At 38.6% G+C, this 20,686-nt stretch overlaps 1 protein-coding gene across 5 annotated transcripts in view; it reads right to left on the bottom strand.

Moving 5' to 3' along the window:
• ENPP3 (ectonucleotide pyrophosphatase/phosphodiesterase 3) overlaps positions 1-20,686 on the bottom strand; it is a 98,878-nt gene that overhangs the window by 43,407 nt on the left and 34,785 nt on the right. For all 5 annotated transcript variants that reach the window (XM_054492305.2, XM_063666605.1, XM_063666606.1 and 2 more), the window contains 8 exons: positions 14,980-15,059; positions 12,008-12,127; positions 11,053-11,162; positions 9,476-9,541; positions 8,340-8,412; positions 3,288-3,396; positions 957-1,085; positions 545-576 (listed from right to left, as the gene is read on the bottom strand). In XM_054492305.2, coding sequence (XP_054348280.1) covers positions 545-576; positions 957-1,085; positions 3,288-3,396; positions 8,340-8,412; positions 9,476-9,541; positions 11,053-11,162; positions 12,008-12,127; positions 14,980-15,059 — 719 coding nt within the window. The remainder of the gene's footprint in view (positions 1-544; positions 577-956; positions 1,086-3,287; positions 3,397-8,339; positions 8,413-9,475; positions 9,542-11,052; positions 11,163-12,007; positions 12,128-14,979; positions 15,060-20,686) is intronic.

Genomic DNA, 20,686 nt, shown 5'->3' with positions numbered 1-20,686 from the left:
CTATTACAGAAGACCATTCCAGGTCTCTCCAGGAGTAGTGAATTTTACTTTCAAAAATATTGCTTTAAGATATCTGGAAGTTTCTCTACTCATTTACTTACAATTTGGGATGTGGGAACCAATCAAAAGCAGTTGCAGTTATACTTAGCGAGTAAAGAGAATATCATTTTGACTTGTAAAAAAAAGATCTATAAGAGGTATAATTCACTATCCTCTTATATTAGTCACACAAAAAATGAGAAAGACGATGCTACCTGAAGCTCACTAATGCAACCCTTTTGAATGGGACATCAGCCCTTTCAATATAAGCCAGGATTTAGTGCTACTATTACTGCAAGCTAATTTCTGTGGATGTGTCAGCTCCAAAATGAAAAGAACTAAGATAAAAGCAACTAATATGCATATAAAATAATGTTGATGGAAGGCTTAAAAATAAATTCCAAGTAGCTTAGACTTAGAAATATACAATATGAATTTCTCAAAAACCCAGATTAAGGTCATTGCATTAACTTAAATATATGTATTAAGAATATTGTATACTTACACTGAGGTTTCTAACAATTTCTTCAGAATTAACTGCTCCAAAAGAAAAAGAAATAAATGATGTCACAATTGATAATGAACAAATGCAAAGAATGTGAACCACTCAGGTGAATTTGATACATTCACTTATTAATAACTGTGATCTGGTAAAATTATATTAAAAATTATTTCAAGTAAAGAATTATTTTAGCATTTAGAACTGAGTAGGATATATTTCAACCTAACAATATTAGATATTACCATAGACTTTATAGACTGTACTTAAGCATGGGAATTTCCTACTTGTTTCTCTGTGGTCTTCTCAAGAAGTCAGTAGAGGGTCTGATAATCCCAACTTCCTCTTAGAATTAGTGGACTACGGTTATTCATTTTCAGTTTTACCCTTCTTTTCATATAGGTGTTTTCATACTTACAACTAAAAAAGTCATGAGGTACATTATGAGCTCGGATGCGGGGGGCAGGCCCTTCGTACATGTAGAAGTTTATTCTGGGAAAATAATCAGTCATGTATTCCATCTTGTTACAATAAGTCTGCTCCATTCCTGAATCAAAAAATAATCATAATAATCCACTGAACGTATGTAAATGGCAACGGTTGATTTCTGTCTTGTCAAATAGAAGACATTTTATGTTACAGATCCCAAACTAAGCTTCACTGAGAATTTACACAATTCACCCTATTGCTTTACTCTGGCAGAAAACTGTGGCAGTGGAGAAGGGTCATGTCTGTAGGAAGAACAGATGGGTATTATAAACAGATCATTTGTTCAATGTATAATAGATTAACGGAAGTAACTTCTACCTTTAAAAGTATATTATTTAGGCTGTGCTCTGTGGCTCACACCTGAAATCCTAACACTTTGGGAGGCCGAGGTGGGAGGCTCGCTTGAGGCCAGGACTTCGAGACCAGCCTAGCCAACATGATAAACCCCATCTCTACCAAAAAATACAAAAGTTAGCCAGGCATGGTGGCGTGCCTCTATAGTCCCATCTACTTGAGAGGCTAAGGCACGAGAATCATTTGAACCTCAAAGGTGATGGTTGCAGTGAGCTGAGATCGTGCCACTGCACTCCAGCCTAAGTGACAGAACAAAATTCTGTCTCAAAAAAAAGTATAAAGTAATTTAAATTTATATAAGGAGTATGTGCTATAAAAAGATTTGGTAGTTAACCTTTTTTATTTGAAGATTTTTCAGACTGCATATGAATTTTTTTTTTTTTTTGGAGATAGAGTCTTGCTCTGTTGCCCAGGCTATAGCACAGTGGTGTGATCTCGCCTCACTGCAGCCTCCGCTTCCTGGGTTCAAGTGATTCTCCTGTCTCAGCCTCCCAAGTAGCTGGGACTACAGGTGTGTGCCACCACACCCAGCTAATTTTGTATTTTTAGTAGAGATGGGGTTTCACCATATTGGCCAGGCTGGTCTTGAACTCCTGACCTCAGGTGATCCACCCGCCTAGGCCTCCCAAAGTGCAGGGATTACAGGCCTGAGCCATGGTGCCTGGCTTGCATATAAATTATTATTTTAATTAATTTCTTTTAACAAAATGTACATCAAAAGTTTCTGTGTAATTTTAGAACAATAAGGCAAAGTGTTAGGGAACTACCTTAGAATTTTAAAAAATACATTACTATGTTTCCCGTTATCTGGATGTTCTAAAATACGAACAAAAGTTCTGCAGACACACTCTTTTTCCTCCTCATGCCCCATGGCTGGTCCCTTCACAGATATTGGGGCTTGACTTTAAATGTCCTCCTCAAGAAGACAGTTTGACCATCCTAGCTAGGAAGGATCTACTCCATATCTAGGAAAGTACCTATCATTGAGTAGGCACTTAAAAAAATATCTGTAGAGGCCAGGCCCAGTGGCTCACACCTGTAATCCCAGCACTTTGGGAGGCCGAGGTGGGCGGATCACAAAGTCAGGAGATCGAGACTAACCTGGCTAACACGGTGAAACCCCATCACTACTAAAAATACAAGAAAATTAGCTGGGCATGGTGGTGGGTGCCTGTAACCCCAGCTACTCAGGAGGCTGAGGCAGGAGAATGGCATGAACTCAGGAGGCGGAGCTTGCAGTGAGCCAAGATTGGGCCACTGTACTCCAGCCTGGGTGACAGAGCAAGACTCCATCTCAAAAAAAAAAAAAAAAAACAAAAAACCTGTAGAATGAGTGCATATGTACTTCAAAACTGTGAATGCATTTTGCGTGAGGTGGGAGAGGGTGTCTCCACTGTTTCACTTCCTTTAACATTCAGGTTAATCAAAATCAAGAGTTAACCTCAAGTAGAGAAATGTGAGGTGACAGTAACTTTAAAGATGAAAAGCTATGAATAAACACACATCTATTTACATAACTAAAAAAAAAATACACACAGTGTGGCAAAACTTGCCAATTTCAGTAAACTGCAGCCAATCTACATGATCAAATCATGGCTGGAAAGAAGGCCCCAAAGCACTTTCTAGTTGAATAAAAACCCAACCACATCCCTGTTAAATATCATTAACTCCACTTTTACAAAACATAGTGTCTGTGGGTAGGTTTTCAGGGGTATTAGAATAATTAAACTAGAAAATTTAATGTAGTCCTCTTTTCATTACATTCTACCACAATTCATTCCTTGCTTCTTCAAGAGACTTTAGGTCTGGAAGTAGAGATTTTAAAATATCACTATTATTTGTGTATGATTTCTGAAGTGATAAATTATAGTCAATGATAAAATAAGAATGTTTTTTAAAAGCATACCATGGTCAGCCAGAAGGATGATATTGACACAGTTGTGCAAATTCCGCTGCTTCAGGCCTTCCATCAACATTCCAAAAGCATGATCTACTACCTGTAAGGCTTTAATTACCTAAAAAATAATTTGGAGTTAAGATTGTCGTAATGAATTGTCTTAATTAGCCAAATCGTTATCTAATCAAGTAAAAATTAAACACATCTCCATCTCTGAAATTGCTGGTTTTGAAACAGAACATCAGAGCCCAGCACTAGCACCCATGCTACCATATTCATCAAATACCAATTCCCTAAATTTCTATAAACAAAAATCTAAACCATACTTCCTACAAAGGAAGATAGACTGCTGGCCAATAAATACGTGAAGCCATGTTGAACGTCAACAAACACTATTCAACTGTAAATATTTTCATAGTGATGCTCTCATTAGAAAGAAGAGTGGACAGATACTTCTAAGACAGCCTAAGGGTCACATACATTCCAGAGGGTCATGTGACAATAGGTTTCCAGGGAGTTAAAAAGAGCATCTGTAACTCAATAATTCTACTTCTGGGCATTTGTCCTAAGTCAACACTTGGAGTACAAATGGAGATTGGCATACAAACACAGTCATCACATTATTGATTTATAATTTTAATGCAAGGAAAAATTATTTATTTATTTATTTATTTATTTTTAGGGACAGGGTCTTACTCTGTTGCCCAGGCTAGAGTACAGTGGCACAATCACAGCTCACTGCAGCTTTGACCTTATGAACTAAAGCAATCCTCCTGTCTCAGCCTCCTGAGTAGCTAGCACCACAGGTGGACACCATCATGCCTGGCTAATTCTTTAATTTTTTGTAGAGATTCGATCTCATTAAGTTTTCCAGGCTGTTCTCAAACTCCTGGGCTCAAGTGATCCTCCTGCCTCAGCCTCTCAAAGTGTTGGAATTACAGGTGTGAGCTAACACGCTTGGCCACAAGGAAAAATAAATGATGACACATTCTTAAGAAGACTTACTCTATATCCATGAAAAGATACTTTTAAAGAACAGTGGGGCAGGGTGTGGTGGCTCACGCCTGTAATCCTAACACTTTGGGAGGCTGAGGCAGGTGGATCACCTGAAGTCAGGAGTTCGAGACAAGCCTGGCCGAAATGGTGAAACCCCATCTCTACTAAAAATGCAAAAATTAGTTGGGCGTGCTGGCAGGCACCTATAATCCCAGCTACTCGGGAAGCTAAGGCAGGAGAATCACTTGAATCCTGGGGGGGCAGTGAGCCAAGATTGCACCACTTCACTCCAGTCTGGGTGAAAGAGTAAAACTCCCTCTCCCCATCCCCCACAAAAAAACAATGGCATAGGAAAATAGTCACAAAACAATGTTAAGCAATAAAAATGAAAACCAAACTGTATACATATTGCATAATCCTGATTTTGTTTTGAAATATATTTAGCATTTCTTAGTAAACATGCATACACAGAAAACTATAAGGAAATATATCAAAGTACTATTGACAGTGGTTGTCTCTAAATAGTAGAATTGGAGTTCATTTTTATTTTATTGTTTATACTCACTCCTTTGTGTTTTTTAATTTTCTACACTTTATGAATATAATCATGGAACTGACATAAAGTTCAAGTAAATTTCACTGATGTAAATTTTCTGTGGTTTTTTTTTCCAGTGAATTAGAAAGCATAATAGCAATGGATTGGGAAAAGAAATGTTTTATCTCTCAGAGTGCTATTATAACAATTATTGCCTCTTCTTTTTCTTTTTTTGAGAAGGAATTTTACAAGCCTGATAGAGTTAAGGTCTTTAGTGCATTATCTCTTGAAATCTTCACAGCAAATATTCATGGATAGTGCTACTGGAATAGTCAGTTGTAAAGGTCAGGAAACTTGAGGTTTAAAGAAGTTAAGTGACATGTTCACAGTCCTTCAGTTAATAAGGGACAGAGCAGGACTTGAACACAAGCCACTCTCTATCTACAGCTCAATCCATCATCAACTCCAAGATGCTTTCCTGGCCTTCAGTCTTAGTGTGACCTGCACTTCGGTTTGCCAGCGAGAGTTACTGTTTCCACCTGTTGTCATGACATAAACGTTCCTTTTACATAGTCATCTGATTCACTCCCCCAACCACACCAAGAACCCCTCCTCTTCTGTCCTCTGCCAGCACCCTGGCATATGGCTGCCATTGGACTCTTTACAGTTTTGAAATCATCTGTGTACCTGTCTGCCTCTCAAGGAGAGCATGAGTTCTCACAGGAAAGGGATCATGCAACCCAAATCATTACATATTTCTTGAACCCAGATTCTGTCATGAAGTATACACTCCATAGAATGTGAAATGCCAGTTCCCAACTCTCACCCAACCAAAGGAAAGAAACAAGAAATTCCTATAACGGGCAACAATTGAGTAGCTTGTGATAAGTTTTCCACTTAGTGAATGGGCCAAAATAAACTAAAATAGCCTTTTTACTGTCAATTTATAAGTCATATTAACTCTGAATAAAGGTATGTGATTAAAACTAACAATAATAATTAAGAAGTCACAAAACCTTTGACTTCCATTCATTTGCCTCTTCTTCTCAAGTTTTAAGTGACATTTGGTCCTAACCCTTCTATTTTCTCTCTTTGCTTTCTCCTTAGGCCATCTCCACTTCTGTGCACCATCTATATGCTGCCAATATCCCAGATCTTCACCTCCTTTGAGCTTTAAATCCACATTTATTTGCCTTCTGGACATCCTCATTTGGACATCACAGGCACCTCAATTGCAAAACAAGCATCTCCCCAAACTTACCCTCCTTTAGTGGTCTTATTACTATAAATAGGACCACCTGCTGGCACACGATAGAAACTAGGAAATCAATCTTGATCCCCCAACCCCCTCACCCAACTCACATTAAGTCATGCCAAGTCTGTCTCCTAAATGAATCTCAGTTATATCTTCTTCCATCCACAATGGTTGCCTCTTCCTTAGTCCAAATCACTGTTATCTCTTTTCTGGAATGTTGGGAAAGCTAACCTGTCTCTCCCCACTTTCCCCTGCTTCCTCCAACCCATTCCTCTTACATAATAAAAGTGATCTCTAAATACACACAGATCTGGTCCTGTCACCTCCTTTATTACAATGCTTCAATGCTTCTTACTGTACTTTTTCTAGCCTGCAAGGACCTGCAAGGCCCTGCAGGATTTGGCGCCTGACTCCTTCTCTGGGCTTCCTCTTAGCCCTCTTCCCTGTTCCACAATGCTGCAGACATTGGTGGGAGATAATTCTTATAGCTTGTCCAACAGCTCTGGCACAGCAGAACACAAATAAGGGTGAGCTGCTACTATTATTCTTACCATGATCACACTGTCTACTTGCTGAGCCATCTAGCCATTTGTTTGTCAGACCATTTGTTCATTTTATGTGTTCCTCCAATGTGCACAGCTCCTTCTTCAATAAGACCACTTGCAAATTCTGTTTCCTTTTTGTCACTCAGAGGATAGTCTCCTAACCAGCCCAAGTTTGCACCCTACTTTAGACTAGATTGAGACTGCCTACATAGATCTCTTGGGGAACCCCGATCCTTTCCTTTGCAGCACTTTTCAAAATTATACTTAAAATGTACTTGGGTTTTGAACTAGACCACTGAATGGGAAAAAAAAAAAACAAAAGGACATGGTGCCTAATCTCAAGTCAGCTCCTAAGGTGCAACGAATGCAAATAGAGTGTCCCTTCTCAAATGACAAATCATATCAAACACGGCTAACAGTTAAAATAGAAAAGAATGGCTGGGTGCAGTGGTTCATGCCTGTAATCCCAGCACTTTGGGAGGCTGAGGCAGGTGGATCGCCTGAGGTCAGGAGTTCAAGACCATCCTGGCCAAAATGGTGAAACCCTGTCTCTACTAAAAATACAAAAATTAGCCTAGAGTGGTGGCGCATGCCTGTAGTCCCAGCTACTGAAGAGGCTGAGACAGGAGAACTGCTTGAACCCAGGACATGGAGGTTGCAGAGAGCCGAGATTGCGCCACTGCACTCCAGCCTGGGTGACAGAGCAAGACTCCATCAGAAAGAAAGAAAGAAAGAAAGAAAGAAAAGAAAGAAAGAAAGAAAGAAAGAAAGGGAAAAGAAGGCATCGTGAATATATTTTAGATAGTTCACGCTTAGAGTAACCTGAAAAGGCGTGCAATTCTGTGATACAGTCTAGAGCTGTGCAGGAATACAACAGAGGCCCAAGGCTTAAAAGTGGTGAGGCTTGAGTAAGTCCCTATATTAGGAATCATTTTGGCCTAATAGGAAGGAAGAAAAAAAAAGCTTTTCTGAGAAATTGCAAAGGCATGCTGCCAGAACGAATATGCTTACATTCCAATTGAGGACAATTGTTCAACGAGTTTCCATGGGGTGGGGAAATGCCATATTCATGGCAGCCTTTGCAACTTGCCACTGTGTCCAAGACAATAGAGGCTTTAGCGGAGTTTAGAAGACAGAATGGCTTGTTTTGTTAAAAGCAATATTTAAGGACTATGTTTGTGTAGTAAAATCAGAACAGAATGGCCTAGACAATAAATAAACCCATATTAGAGAGTCCACTTCAATGATAATGGGAGCCTAGAAGGGAAATAACTCTGCCTGAGGCAATAACATGTTAAATCCAATTATAAGGAACTTATAAATGAATTGTGAGGGAGTAGACAGCTGGATATACCACAATGGACTTGCAGGTGACTTAGCCTGAAATGCACCACATTAGTATGAATTGGCTTGTATAGTATCTAGCCTTGAGGTTTTCATTATATGCAACAACAGTGCCACATCTAATATTCAATGAGGGCTTTTCAAATGATTCAATATATAGTTAATAAGGCAGTTGTCCTTTCCAGAATTTCAACTATTTTATGGTTAAGTAGGCAGTTGAACCATGGCATCCCTTTTATATCTTTAACTATTTTGATCTTCTTGTGTATGTATCAAATACATTTGTGCTCAGCAGAAGTTAAAGAATACTATTTTGTTTTGTGAGTTAGGGTTAGATGATTTTACATTATTTAAAAAAAAAAAAAAAAAAAACAACAACAACTTACTCTGGCACTGACTGGTCCACCTGCATGTCCAGAGGAATCAGGTTCTTCAAAATACATGGTATAAAACCTGGGTCTAGGGGTAAAATTGAAACAGAAATATATTATCAATTTGCAATAAACTTACAGGCTGGATTGGGGGATTTTGTAGATCTTGGGCTTGGTGGCCATTGCCTTTTCTTTCTCTCTAACCTCCTCCTCTTTGTTCAGACCTGGTAGTTCTACTTGGCTCCAGCAAGGACAGGTTTCCTAACAGGAAGTAAATAAGACCTTCCCAGATACAAGCAGTGGTACGCCCCTATTGTGAAACTGTTTTGTTCTTGCAGTTAAGACCACTTTTGGCATGTCCCAGTCCTTTCTGTTTCCTGGTTTCTGACTTTTTGCTGATTCTTGGTTCTGTTATACCAAGTTCTTTCTTCTGGTGTCTGGTTTCTGATGCACTGTTTACCTGGAGCTCCTGATTAGCCTTCCCTCACTCCAATCTGTGGGTATGGGCTTGATGAAGCACCTCTGGCTCTTGGAGTCAGTCCTTATAACTGAGTGTCAGGCCTGCTCTCAGCTCTGCTCCATTCCATATCTGGCTCTGGTTCTGTGATATTTGCCTCTGCTCCCTGGTGCTGGCTCTATCTCTGTTGTTAACAATGTCAACCACATTTTCAAAAACAAAAAGTTACCAGCTCTCAGGAATAATTTCCTTTTTTAATTTTTGAGACAGATCTCACTGTGTCATCCAGGCTGGAGGGCAGTGGCATGATCATAGCTCACTGCAGCCTCAAACTTCTGGGCTCAAGTGATCATCCCGCCTCAGCCTCCCAAGTAGTTAGGACTACAACTGCATACCACCATGCCCAGCTAATTTCTTTACAATTTTTTAGAGGCAGTGTCTCACTGTGTTGTCCAGGCTGGTCTGGGACTCCTGGGCTCAAGTGATCCTCCTGCCTCAACCTCCCAAAGTGCTGGGATTACATGAGTGAGACCCCCCGCCCAGCCAGGAATAATTCATGAAAAGTGTCCATTAAAAGGCAATGCCATGTCGTTTCAAAAATAGCCAAAAATTGTAATTTAAAGTAAAAAAAAAACTTAATTTTTTACCCATATATATGCCACTGTGCCAGCACTTTTCTGACACTAGACATTACCTTTCAGCTTTGGGCAGGTCCAGCCATTTTAACAGTGTAGAAATCCTCTCTTCAAATGGGACACTTCTGAAAAAATAGGGTAGAAATAATTCTTTAAAATGAATCAAATCAAGAATAACTCCATTACATTCCTATTCAGAAAGGTTAATATCTTCAGCTACCCATTTTGTGTTCCTATATAATCACAATACTGGAAGGTATTCAGTATTATTCAAAGGGATTTCTGTTTATAGATACACTTGCAGCACTATAAATGAAATGTAGATTGTTTTATTTCACCCCACCCTTCTCTCCTTCAGTTTCTCCTAAAATAAAAGACAATTGATTATGATCCATTCATTCAATTTTTAAAAATGTATGCACATGCATATGTTGAACATCTATTGCTGGATACTGTTTGTTCATTCAAAACAGAATTTATCAGTGAGCAAACCAAAGATTACATTGTAGTGCAGGAAGACAAGTAAGAAACAATAGACCTAATATAAAAATAAATTATATAGTGTATTAAAAGGTGATAAATGCTGTGGACAAAAATAAACTAGAGCAGAGTAACTGAGATGAAGGTGGCTTGAAATTTTAAATCTTAAGTATAACTGGGGTAAGACAATATTGAGAAGGTAATTTTTCAACAGAGCCGGAAGGCAGGGAAAGAGTAGGCATTCGGATCCATAGAGCAAATCATCTCGGGGAGGTCGAACAGCCAGTGCAATGTCCTGCAGCAGAAGCAAGTCTAGTCCACCAAGGAGTTCAGAGTGAGCACCCAAGGGAGGAGCAGATGGGGAGGTCTGAGAGGTAAGGGGACACCAGAGGTCATGCCACACAGGGCCTTGTAAGCTTTTACTCTGAGTGACACAGGGAGCCATTGAAGTTTTTGGTGCAAAATAATGCCATAATTGGACTTGCATTTTATTTTATTCACTTGAGACGGAGTCGCGCTCTGTCGCCCAGGCTGGACTACACTGCAGGAGCCCCTGATCTCAGCTCACTGCAACCTCTGCCTCCTGGGTTCAAGTTATTCTCCCACCTCAGCCTCCAGAGTAGCCAGGATTAGAGGCAATGCGCCACCATGCCCGGCTAATTTTTGTATTTTTTCTTCTGGTAGAGACAGGGTTTCACCATGTTGGCCAGGCTGGTCTTGAACTCCTGACCTCAGGTGATCAGCCACCTCAGTCTCCCAAACTGTTGGGATTACAGGCATGAGCCACCACACCCGGCTGGACTTGCATTTTAAAGGAATCCCTCTGGTGGGTGGGATGAGACTAGATTACAAAGGATAAGAAGCAGAGAGATGAGTAAAGAGGCAACTGCAGTTAATACAGGCAAGAGATGACAGCTCGAACCAGAGTGGTAATGCTAGAGGTAATAAAAAGTTCTCAGGCTACATAGATTTTTAATTAGAGCCAAAAGCATTTACTGAGAGACAGCTTGAGTGACATAAAGGAAAGGAATCAATGGTGATTCCCAAGATTTTTGGCTTAAACAACTGGATTAATAGAATTGCCGCCAAGATTAAGACAAAAAACATCCTGATCATTTCTGCCTAGCTGGGAGAATATCTGAAAGTGCTTCACTACCCGTTGTAAGGCATGTATATGGAAGGAAAGGAGCCATTTATAGCCGCTTCTGATCCGGGCCAAAAGTAGGTAGCGGCTTTTAAACCTTGATACATTGCTGTCAGCCACATCTGTAAGAAGAGAAAATTTAGGATAAGCGAAAGTCAATAATTACTTTGGGTAGAAATGGTGTACCTTACTAGAAACTAAACAAGGTTAATAGTTGCAACATGTATTAAAATTGAAATTTTAATCTTTGTAGCAATTAAAAGATAATTATCTAAGAATCTGCCTCAAAAATCAAAAACGTAGCAAGCTACTAAGAAGCAGGATCATTTTTTTTCAAACTGGTAAAATTGGATGGTTCCTCTCTCCCTTTAAAAGAATTACAACCTGTAATCCCAGCACTTTGGGAGGCCAAAGCAGGTGGATCACAAGGTCAGGAGATCGAGATCATCCTGGCCAACATGGTGAAACCCCACCTCTACTAAAAATACAAAAAAATTAGCTGGGCGTGGTGGTGCATGCCTGTAGTCCCAGCTACTCGGGAGGCTGAGGCAGGAGAAGTGCTTGAACCTGAACCTGAGAAGCGGAGGTTACAGTAAGCCGAGATCGCACCACTGCACTCCAGCCTGGCGACAGAGCAAGACTCCGTCTCAAAAAAAAAAAAAAAAAAAGAGAAAAAAAGACTTACAAAACAAAATGAGGAAAAACATTAACAGATAATCTTTCTGAGTAACTTCCAGATAGATACATTTATAACCCAACACCTAAGTTTAAACATAGCTATTTGAGTTAACAACCATAAATGTTTTAAAAATTCAAGTTACAAATAGTGGTAAAACACCTTCCCACCCTCAGCCCTTAGAAACTAGATGGGTGACATAGAACTTGCTCCACTGAGTAAGAAGAGTGACCTCCTGTCACACTGAGAAATGGAGGTTACTTCAGTTGCCACGTGTAGAATGCTACATACTGGTTGCCCATGCCACCAGGCTGGATTATTTTGTTCCTTTGAAGAAAGTGAAAAATTCTTGTTGAGATTTACATCATACATATTATTGTCAATGATGCCATGTGACTCCGGATACAAGCCCTAAAATGATAATTTCAAAAAAGATGTAAGATAAAATATTAGTAAAATAGAAATTTAAATTAAAATAGCACACGATCTATTACTCATACCTAGGAAAGGTACTATATACCTTTCAGTGTAAAACACCTGGACCTGAACTTAAATATCAGGAGATACTGTCATCCCTTGGCTTTCATAGGGCATTAGTTCCATGACCTCCCTCAGGTACCAAAATCAGAAGATGTTTAAGTCCCTGCTAGAAAATGGCTTGGGATTTGCATATAACCTATGCATACCCTCCTATATATTTTAATCATCTCTAGATTACTTATAATAGCTAATGCAATATACATGTTATGTCAATCATTGTTGTATTGTTTAGGGAATAGTGACAAAAAAAGTCTGTACATGTTCAGTACAGATGCAATTTTTTTCCAAATATTTTCTTTTTCTTTCTTTCTTTCTTTCTTCCTTCCTTCCTGTCTGTCTGTCTTTCTTTTCTTTCTCTCTTTCTTCCACTTTTATTTTAGGTTTGGGGGTACATGTGAAGGTTTGTTACCCAGGTAAACATGTGTCATAGGGGTTTGTTGTACATATTATTTCATCACCCAGGTATTAAGCCAGTACTCAATAGTTATATTTTCTGCTCCTCTCCCTCCTCCCACCCTCCCACCTCAAGCAGACCCCGGTGTCTGTTGTTTCCTCTTTGCGTTAGTAAGTTCTTATCATTTAGCTCCCACTTATAAGGAGAATGTGTGGTATTTAGTTTGCTAAGGATGATAATCTCCAGCTCCATTTATGTTCCCACAAAAAACATGAGCTTGCTTTTTTATGGCTGCATAATATTCCATGGTGTATATGTACCACTTTCTTTATCTAGTCTGTCATTGATGGGCATTTAGGTTGATTCCACCCAAATATTTTCAATCCACAGTTAGTTGAATCCACAGATTCAGAACCCACACATATGGAGGGCCAAGTGTGTATACATATATATTTTTTCTAGTTCTACCATGGTTTATAGCAGCAAATAAGTGACATTAGGCTGATGGCTTGTGCTGATGGTGTTAATATAACTTTTGTGTGCTTAATAACTGTTTAATTAACTGTTTGTTAAAGTTTCCCATATTAGAACAATAGTTAGCCACTGGTTATATTATCAATAATAGCAAGGAATTTACTAGATAGAAGCTTTCTATATATCAAATATCCTGGCTAAATTGAATTAAAGGGTGTTACCAGCATTTTAAAGGCAGCCTGCCAAGTCTCTATCCATCTTTCCTGCCATCCACCCACATATCCATCCAATCATTTATTTAATCCAATCCCACACATTTATTTAATCATTCCACACATTTTCATTAAATGCCTATAGATTTTAGGGTCATTATTTTAGAACATTGTTATGTATATGAATATGTATGCATATATATGTATAAAAATATATAAATAGTAAATTAATTGCATTTGTGCATAATCCCTATTTTATGTATACATATATGTATATATGGTATATATTTATGTATATATAGTCAATTATTATTATTCATAGTAGTTATAGCCTATAAAGTTGTCATGAACACTAAATTAATGATTACTGAACCATTGCTTCTAGGAAAAATATAGAGTTAGGTTCCTGAGAGCCTCTGATAATGACATTTTTGTCTTCTGATCAATACATAAACATAACCTTCTTTTATGAGTGTTTTTGTTTAAAGTCACATTATTTATGTATATTGTTGGTTCACTATCACTCATGCCTCAGCGAAGTTTACCTAATACACCTATTTCCTCTGTAAGGCAATTCATAGACTTCTTGCTCTTAGGAACACCAGAAACCACATCAGCACTATGCAAGGGAACCATTTTAACCAGTGAAATCACCCCCAAAAAAGCACGAGCATATAAAAAGTATGGCATTCAATAGACAGTAAGATTGTGAAAATGGTACTTGTTTATAGTATGACAGCTAAAACAAGAAAGCAGAATGTCTCCTGGTTAGACCTTAGCTAGGAACATAAGCATTGGGCAACTCAACTTTTTGTGCTTCTTTGTGATGGCTGCCAATGACCACAAATGCACTATACTTACTGATTTGGGGGTTACAAATAAATTTTAGCGAGTAAGCAAACCCACAAATACAGAATCTGCGACTAATGAGAATACATACATACATTTGTGTGGGGGTTAAAATTTAAATGTCATAGTTACTGTTCCATAGTAATAAAAGATTAAAACTCAAAGTAATAAAGACACAAATATCCTTTGAGGCAGCGGATGCCTTAAAATGTGTTATAAATCTATCTATTTTAAATAATTTAATTTTTATTTGAGCTCATTTTAATCATTCTACCTACATCTTTTTATACACTTTTTATACATTCTACCTACATCTTTTTATATCACTTGCTTTTATTGCTTTATCTAAAGAGATGTAGACAGTGTGAATTCATTTATGAAAAAGAAGTTCTATCAAGTTAATTGTAATGAAAAGACTAGGAAAGAACAAAATTTCCCACATCAAAGTAGTTGTCCCTATATATAGCCTACTGTTCCCAGCAGACCCTCAGATAAACAAAGGGCAATCGAAAGACCAGAGGAAAATGGTATTTCTCACGTCAAGGGGTCTGTTTTGGGCTCGACACAGGTGAATTAACCTAATGCTGGACACTTATTCATATTTCATGCCTCACAGCCCTGGATTGGCCTCATATTGAGCCATTCCTTCCCAGCCTGAATTCAGCCATGAACTATCCCCACATGTGCTTGAGAAGGGTAAGTCACAGAACTCGGTCAGTTCCTGCCCAGACATGTCTGTCTTATGTGGCCAGTTCTGGTCTTTGGCCTGTCTTACCACTTGGTCAAGCACTTACCGTGACAATGGTGTAATGATTTGGGAAGGTTTTGGTAGGATACATAGCTCTCATGTATTTTGAATGAATTCCACATGTTTCTGCAACAGAATATGGTGAGAAATTAGAAAGTTGTTTCTTCTTCAGTTTTTTTGATAACTAAAAATCTGAACATGAAAGTCTCCCAGAAAAATAGAAAACAAACTAAAAAGTGGGTTGAAGATGGAAAGAGGTTGAAATTCTGGCCTCTAAGCTTCCTCCATTCCAGGGAATGTCAGTCTTTTAGGAGAGGAGTGAGCTAAATCAAGGTGTATAGATTTTTTTTCTGGAAGAGCCAGTGATACACGTTAGGCTTTGCAAGGCCATATGGTCTTTGTTGCAACACCTCCACTCTGCTATTGAGGCCCCAAAGCATCCGTAGACAATAAATAAACAAATGAACATTGAATAAAACTTTCTTTATGGACATTGAAATTTGAAATTCAGGTAATTTTTATATGTCACAAAATGTTCTTACTTTCTTCCAACCATTTAAAAATGTAAAACAGACTAGGCCCAGTGGCTCATACCTGTAATCCCAGCACTTTGGGAGGCTGAGACGGCAGATCACCTGAGCTCAAGAGTTCAAGGCCAACCTAAGCAACACAGTGAAACCCCATTTCTGTATAAAAATTAAAAATTAGCTGGGCATGGTGGCATGTGCCTGTGTAGTCCTAGCTACTCGGGTGGCTGAGGTGGGAGGATTGTTTGAACGCAGGAGACGGAGTCTGCAGTGAGCTGTCATCGCACCACTGCACTTCAGCCTGGGTGACAGAGTGAAACCCTGTTTCAAATAAATAAATAAATAATTTTTAAAATAAGTAAAACAATTCTCAATATATATGGCAGGCCATACACAAACGAGCAGAGTGAACCAGATTTGGCCTACGGGCCACAGCTTGTTGACCCCTGAGCTAAATGTACTCTATATTATACACTGCCAGTTTGTTTGCTTTATATAGCATTGGCATCTAGCTGATAGTTCTCACATGTAAAGTATCTAATATAACAAAAGTCAACACTACTGTCTAGACAAATGAAAAAGGGTTTCACTTGTATAACTGCATAAGCCCATGTCACGTAGTACTGTTTACAAATTAAGCTAACTTTACTGCTTCTTACTTTTAGTACAGTTTCCATTAGACCAGGGAAGTTTCCTGTGATCTGTGTTTCACAAAGTATGACAGTAATTTAGCTTCATTGTTCTGTTGTTTTCAATCTGTGCAATAACCCTGTTTAAAGAGGTCAGAACCACTGGGGCACATTGCTATTTCCCCTGCAGCAGTGAAGTACAAGAAATTTTCCATAGCAAAATTGTGTTGCCTCTACTTCTAAAATAAAGCTTCACCATTATCGATTCTCTTTAGGTCAAAACAAAACATGAAATTGATTGTCGTCCAAAAAGTCACAAGCTTTGCTGCTGAACACAAAGAGTGTTTTCTCAAATAGACATGGGGTTGGTCTTCTTCCCAGCCTCTGATTCAGGAATTTCCTCCTTCAGAACCTTCTAGGGCCCCATATCAAGTCCACTACATAGGATTCTCTGATGGGGATTGGAAGGTAGGAGAACAAGGAAAAGGAGTTCAAAAAAATCTACTTTTTTTTCTTTCTCTTTTTTTTTTTTGAGATGGAGTCTTGCTCTGTCACCCAGGCTAGAGTGCAGTGGTGTGATCTCAGCTCACTGCAACTTCTGCCTCCTGAGTTCAACTCCTGCCTCAGCCTTCCGAGTAGCTGGAACTACAGGTGCCCGCCACCACGCCCAGGTAATTTTTGTATTTTTTAGTAGAGATGGAATTTTGTTATGTTGACCAGGCTTGTCTCGATCTCCTGGCCTCAAGTGATCCACCTGCCTCACCCGCCCAAAGTGCTGGGATTATAGGCGTGAGCCCCTGTGCCTGGCTAAAAATTTACATTTTTAACAAGCACCCCAGGTCATCCTAATGTATTTAAGTTTGAGAACTGCTCCAGGACTTAATTTATAAAACATAAGATTAAAATAACCTTTATTTTTCTTATTTAATCAATACCACCAATAAGTAAATCTTGATCTCAATTAGGGAAAGACATTTAATATTGTTAAGAAGTCATATAACAAGAAAATAAAATGAGATCTAGTCCACTTACACAATTAAAATAATTTAAGTGGGAAAAATTCATACAATGAACAGATACATAAAGTCAGTTTCTGCTTTAATATCCTTGAAACATGGGTGGCAAACTCAAATTCTTAAATGGGTAAAGCTAGAGGATAAAATAAAATGCAAATTAAGCTACCTGTATTGTAAAAGCATGGTACCACCCTAGTTATATGATGTCATAAACAAGACACATCTGCTGACTATAGACCCAAGCTACCATTTTGTATCACCTGCCCTTGAACCACAGCTACTGAAGAAAGCCTACAGAAAGCACAGTCTTCTACCATGGTTTCTTCCAAATATGAATAATTTAAGTTATACTTGAACAGACTACTTCTGGAAAGACAGGCAATAAACCAATGAGCGGTTGCTTTTGCAAAGGAAAAGTAGGAACACCAGGAAAGATGTTTTGTTCATTCATTTTTACTTATACCCTAGAATATTGCCTTAAAATGTTTACGTGTGTATTTTACTTCTAAAAAAACAATTAAAAAAAGAAAGTACTAAACAAAATAATCTGAAAATATAAATAAGATAAGCCTATGCAACTAGGTTTATAGTAACTAGGAACTATAAGAAGCAGCAAAGGTCTAAACAGGTGAGCAGGTAAAGCAACCAGAGAATGTACAGATCAAAACTGCAATGCAGGCTGGGCACGGTGCTTACGTCTGTAATCCCAGGATTTTGGGAGGCTGAGGCGGACGGATCACCTGAGGTCAGGAGTTCAAGACCAGCCTGGCCAACATGGTGAAACCCTGGCTCTAATAAAAATACAAAAATTAGCCCGGTGCAGTGGCGTGTGCCTGTAATCCCAGATACTCGGGGGGCCGAGGCAGGAGAATCGCCTGAATCCGAGAAGCAGAGGTTACAGTAAGCTGAGATCATGCCACTGCACTTCAGCCTGGGTGACAGAGCAAGACTCCATCTCAAAAAAAAAAAAAACAAAACAAAACAAAAAAACCACACACAGAGCGAGACTCTGACTCAAAAAAAAAAAAAAAAAACTACAATGTAGTCCTTATGAAATTCTTATAGGACTGGCATAATGAAATATTATTAAGATATTTGTACAAATGGAAAACGTAGCAAACTTTCACCAGTATTCACAGGCTGAAAATAGGTACTTTCATTTTATATGTAATTTAGTAGAATAACCTCTTAGAAAGATTAGCCATAATGTTGGCCTGTATCATTTCTAGCACTCAAAAAAAATAAAGAATAATAAGCTCTGCAGGGGCTTCAGTTTTCCCAGAGTTGTGAGTATGCATTCAAGCCCTTGGCACATAAAGAAGAAGGGTCAAAAGAGAGCAAAGAGGAGTGATGTTACCCAGATAACAGAATAGGAAATCTTGGACGACTCTTCCCACAGCAGACACAATCATTCAATAGCCACATATAAATCAATTCCCTTTGTGAGAAACCCAGAAACTACTTGAGAGGCTCCTGCTTACCAGGCAAGTATAACACCAGTTATACATCGAAACCAGTAGGAAAAACAGAACCATTTCTTTGACATAATACCCATTCCCAGAATGATGCTATATGACCAGGAGAGAACTCTCAACTTTTAGTTTCTCCCCAAGGAGGGAAAAAATTGGACCACACATCTAACACTCCAATTTTTCCAGGTGCTATCTGAGAAACTGGCCTCTATCTCACCTGAGTTAGAAGAGCTGAGACCAAACATCTATTAGTCCCCTGTGTGCTACAAAGAACAAAAAGGAGATTTGAACTAGCACACAGGCACTCACCACAGCTTCTGCTCTTGGCTCAGCACAGAGAAATCAGGCAATAACCCCAACTCCCAGCTTCTCCCAGGGGAGGAAAAGTTGCACTAAGTGTCCAATGCCCCAACTTTTCCAGGGACTGCCCAAAGGACTGGATTTTTCTGTCTTGTCTGTATTGGAGCACTAATGGAACCTAGCATACTCTAGTCACCTGGGAGCCAGTGAGAAAAAACACACTGGTTTGATGTAGCATATTAGTCACCATAGCCCCTCTCCCTGGCATAGCACAGAGAAAAAAAGCAAAAGAAAGAAGAAAAAAAAAAAGCCCCACAAAGCAAAACAAAACAAAATCCAGATCCCAACTTTTCTCTGGGGAGAGAAAGAATTGGACAAGACATCTAATGATCCAAATTCTCTGGTGACTGCCCAAGGAGCTGGCTTCCTTCCAAGATAAGTTCACTCATCTTGGAACACCAATGGGACCTAGGGTACTCTAGACACTCGGGGCCCCTAAGAACAAAGAAACAAGGCTGGACTAGCATGAAGGTTTAAGGGGCCTCCAGAATCCCTGATCAGGCCAACTGGCGAGGGTTTCTCCTATACAAGTCCAGTCCATGAAAACTGAGAAAGGTGACTGTTTTGTCCAATGTGCAGATGTCAACACAGAGAGTAAAGGAAAATGAATAAATGGGGAAATATGTTCAAAGCAAAGGAACAAGATAAATCTTCAGAAATTGACCTGAATGAAGCAGAGATACAATTTTCCTAACAGACATTTCAAAACAACCGTCATAAAGATGGTCATTGAGGTGATAAGAACAATGCATGAATAAAGTGAGAATTTCAACAAAGAGAGGCAAACTCAGGCCTTTAAAAATTATTCAGGCAAAGGAGCAAAAAGAAAAAAGAATGGAAAGAAGTGATGAAAGATTAAGAGAACTGTGGGACACCAACATGTGGATTAATATATGCATGATGGGGTTTTCCGGAGAAGAAAAAGAGAAAGAACCAGAAAGTTTATAGAAAGAAATAATGGCTAAAAACTCCCAAATCTAGGGAGGAAAAATGGGCAACCAGATCCAGGAAGCTTGAAGGATTCTAAATAAGATGAACCTAAAGAAATCCACACCAAGACATATTATAATCAAATGTCAAAAGTCAAAGACAATGAATTTTGAAAGCAGCAAAATAAAAGCAACTCACAATATACAAGAGAAGCCCTATAAAACTATCAACAGGTTTTTTTGTTTTTAAAGCAGAACTCTTACAGAACATTAAACCCAACACAACACGTTTTTCTCAAGTATGCATGGAACATTCTCCAGGATAGATCACATATTAGATCACAGAACAAGTCTTAACATATTTAAAAAATTGGGATCATACCAAGTATTTTCCCCAACTACAATGGAATAACACTAGAAATCTATATTACAAAGAAAACTGAAAAATTTACAAATAATGTAGAAATTATGTAACACGCTTTTGAACAACCAATGGGTCAAAGAAGAAATCAAAGGAGAAATTAGAATATATCATGAAACAAAATGAACGAACATGAAAATGGAATGCATCAAAAGCAGCTGTAAGATGGAAGTTATAGTAATAAATGCCTACATTCAGAAAGAAGAACAATTTCAAATAAACAATTTAATTTTGCACCTCAAGGAACAGAAAAAGGAACAAACTAAACCCAAGGTTAGCAGAAAAAAGAAAACAAGGTTAAAGAAGAAATGAAATAGAAAATAGAGAAACAATAGAATAAATCAATGAAACTAAGAGTTGGTTCTTCGAAAAGATAAACAAAATTGACATACTTTTAAC

The sequence above is a fragment of the Pongo pygmaeus genome, chromosome 5, assembly GCF_028885625.2.
Source record: "Pongo pygmaeus isolate AG05252 chromosome 5, NHGRI_mPonPyg2-v2.0_pri, whole genome shotgun sequence".
Lineage (NCBI taxonomy): Eukaryota > Metazoa > Chordata > Mammalia > Primates > Hominidae > Pongo > Pongo pygmaeus.
The sequence above is the reverse complement of the archived record's forward strand: the minus strand, read 5'-3'. Positions and strand labels throughout refer to the sequence as shown.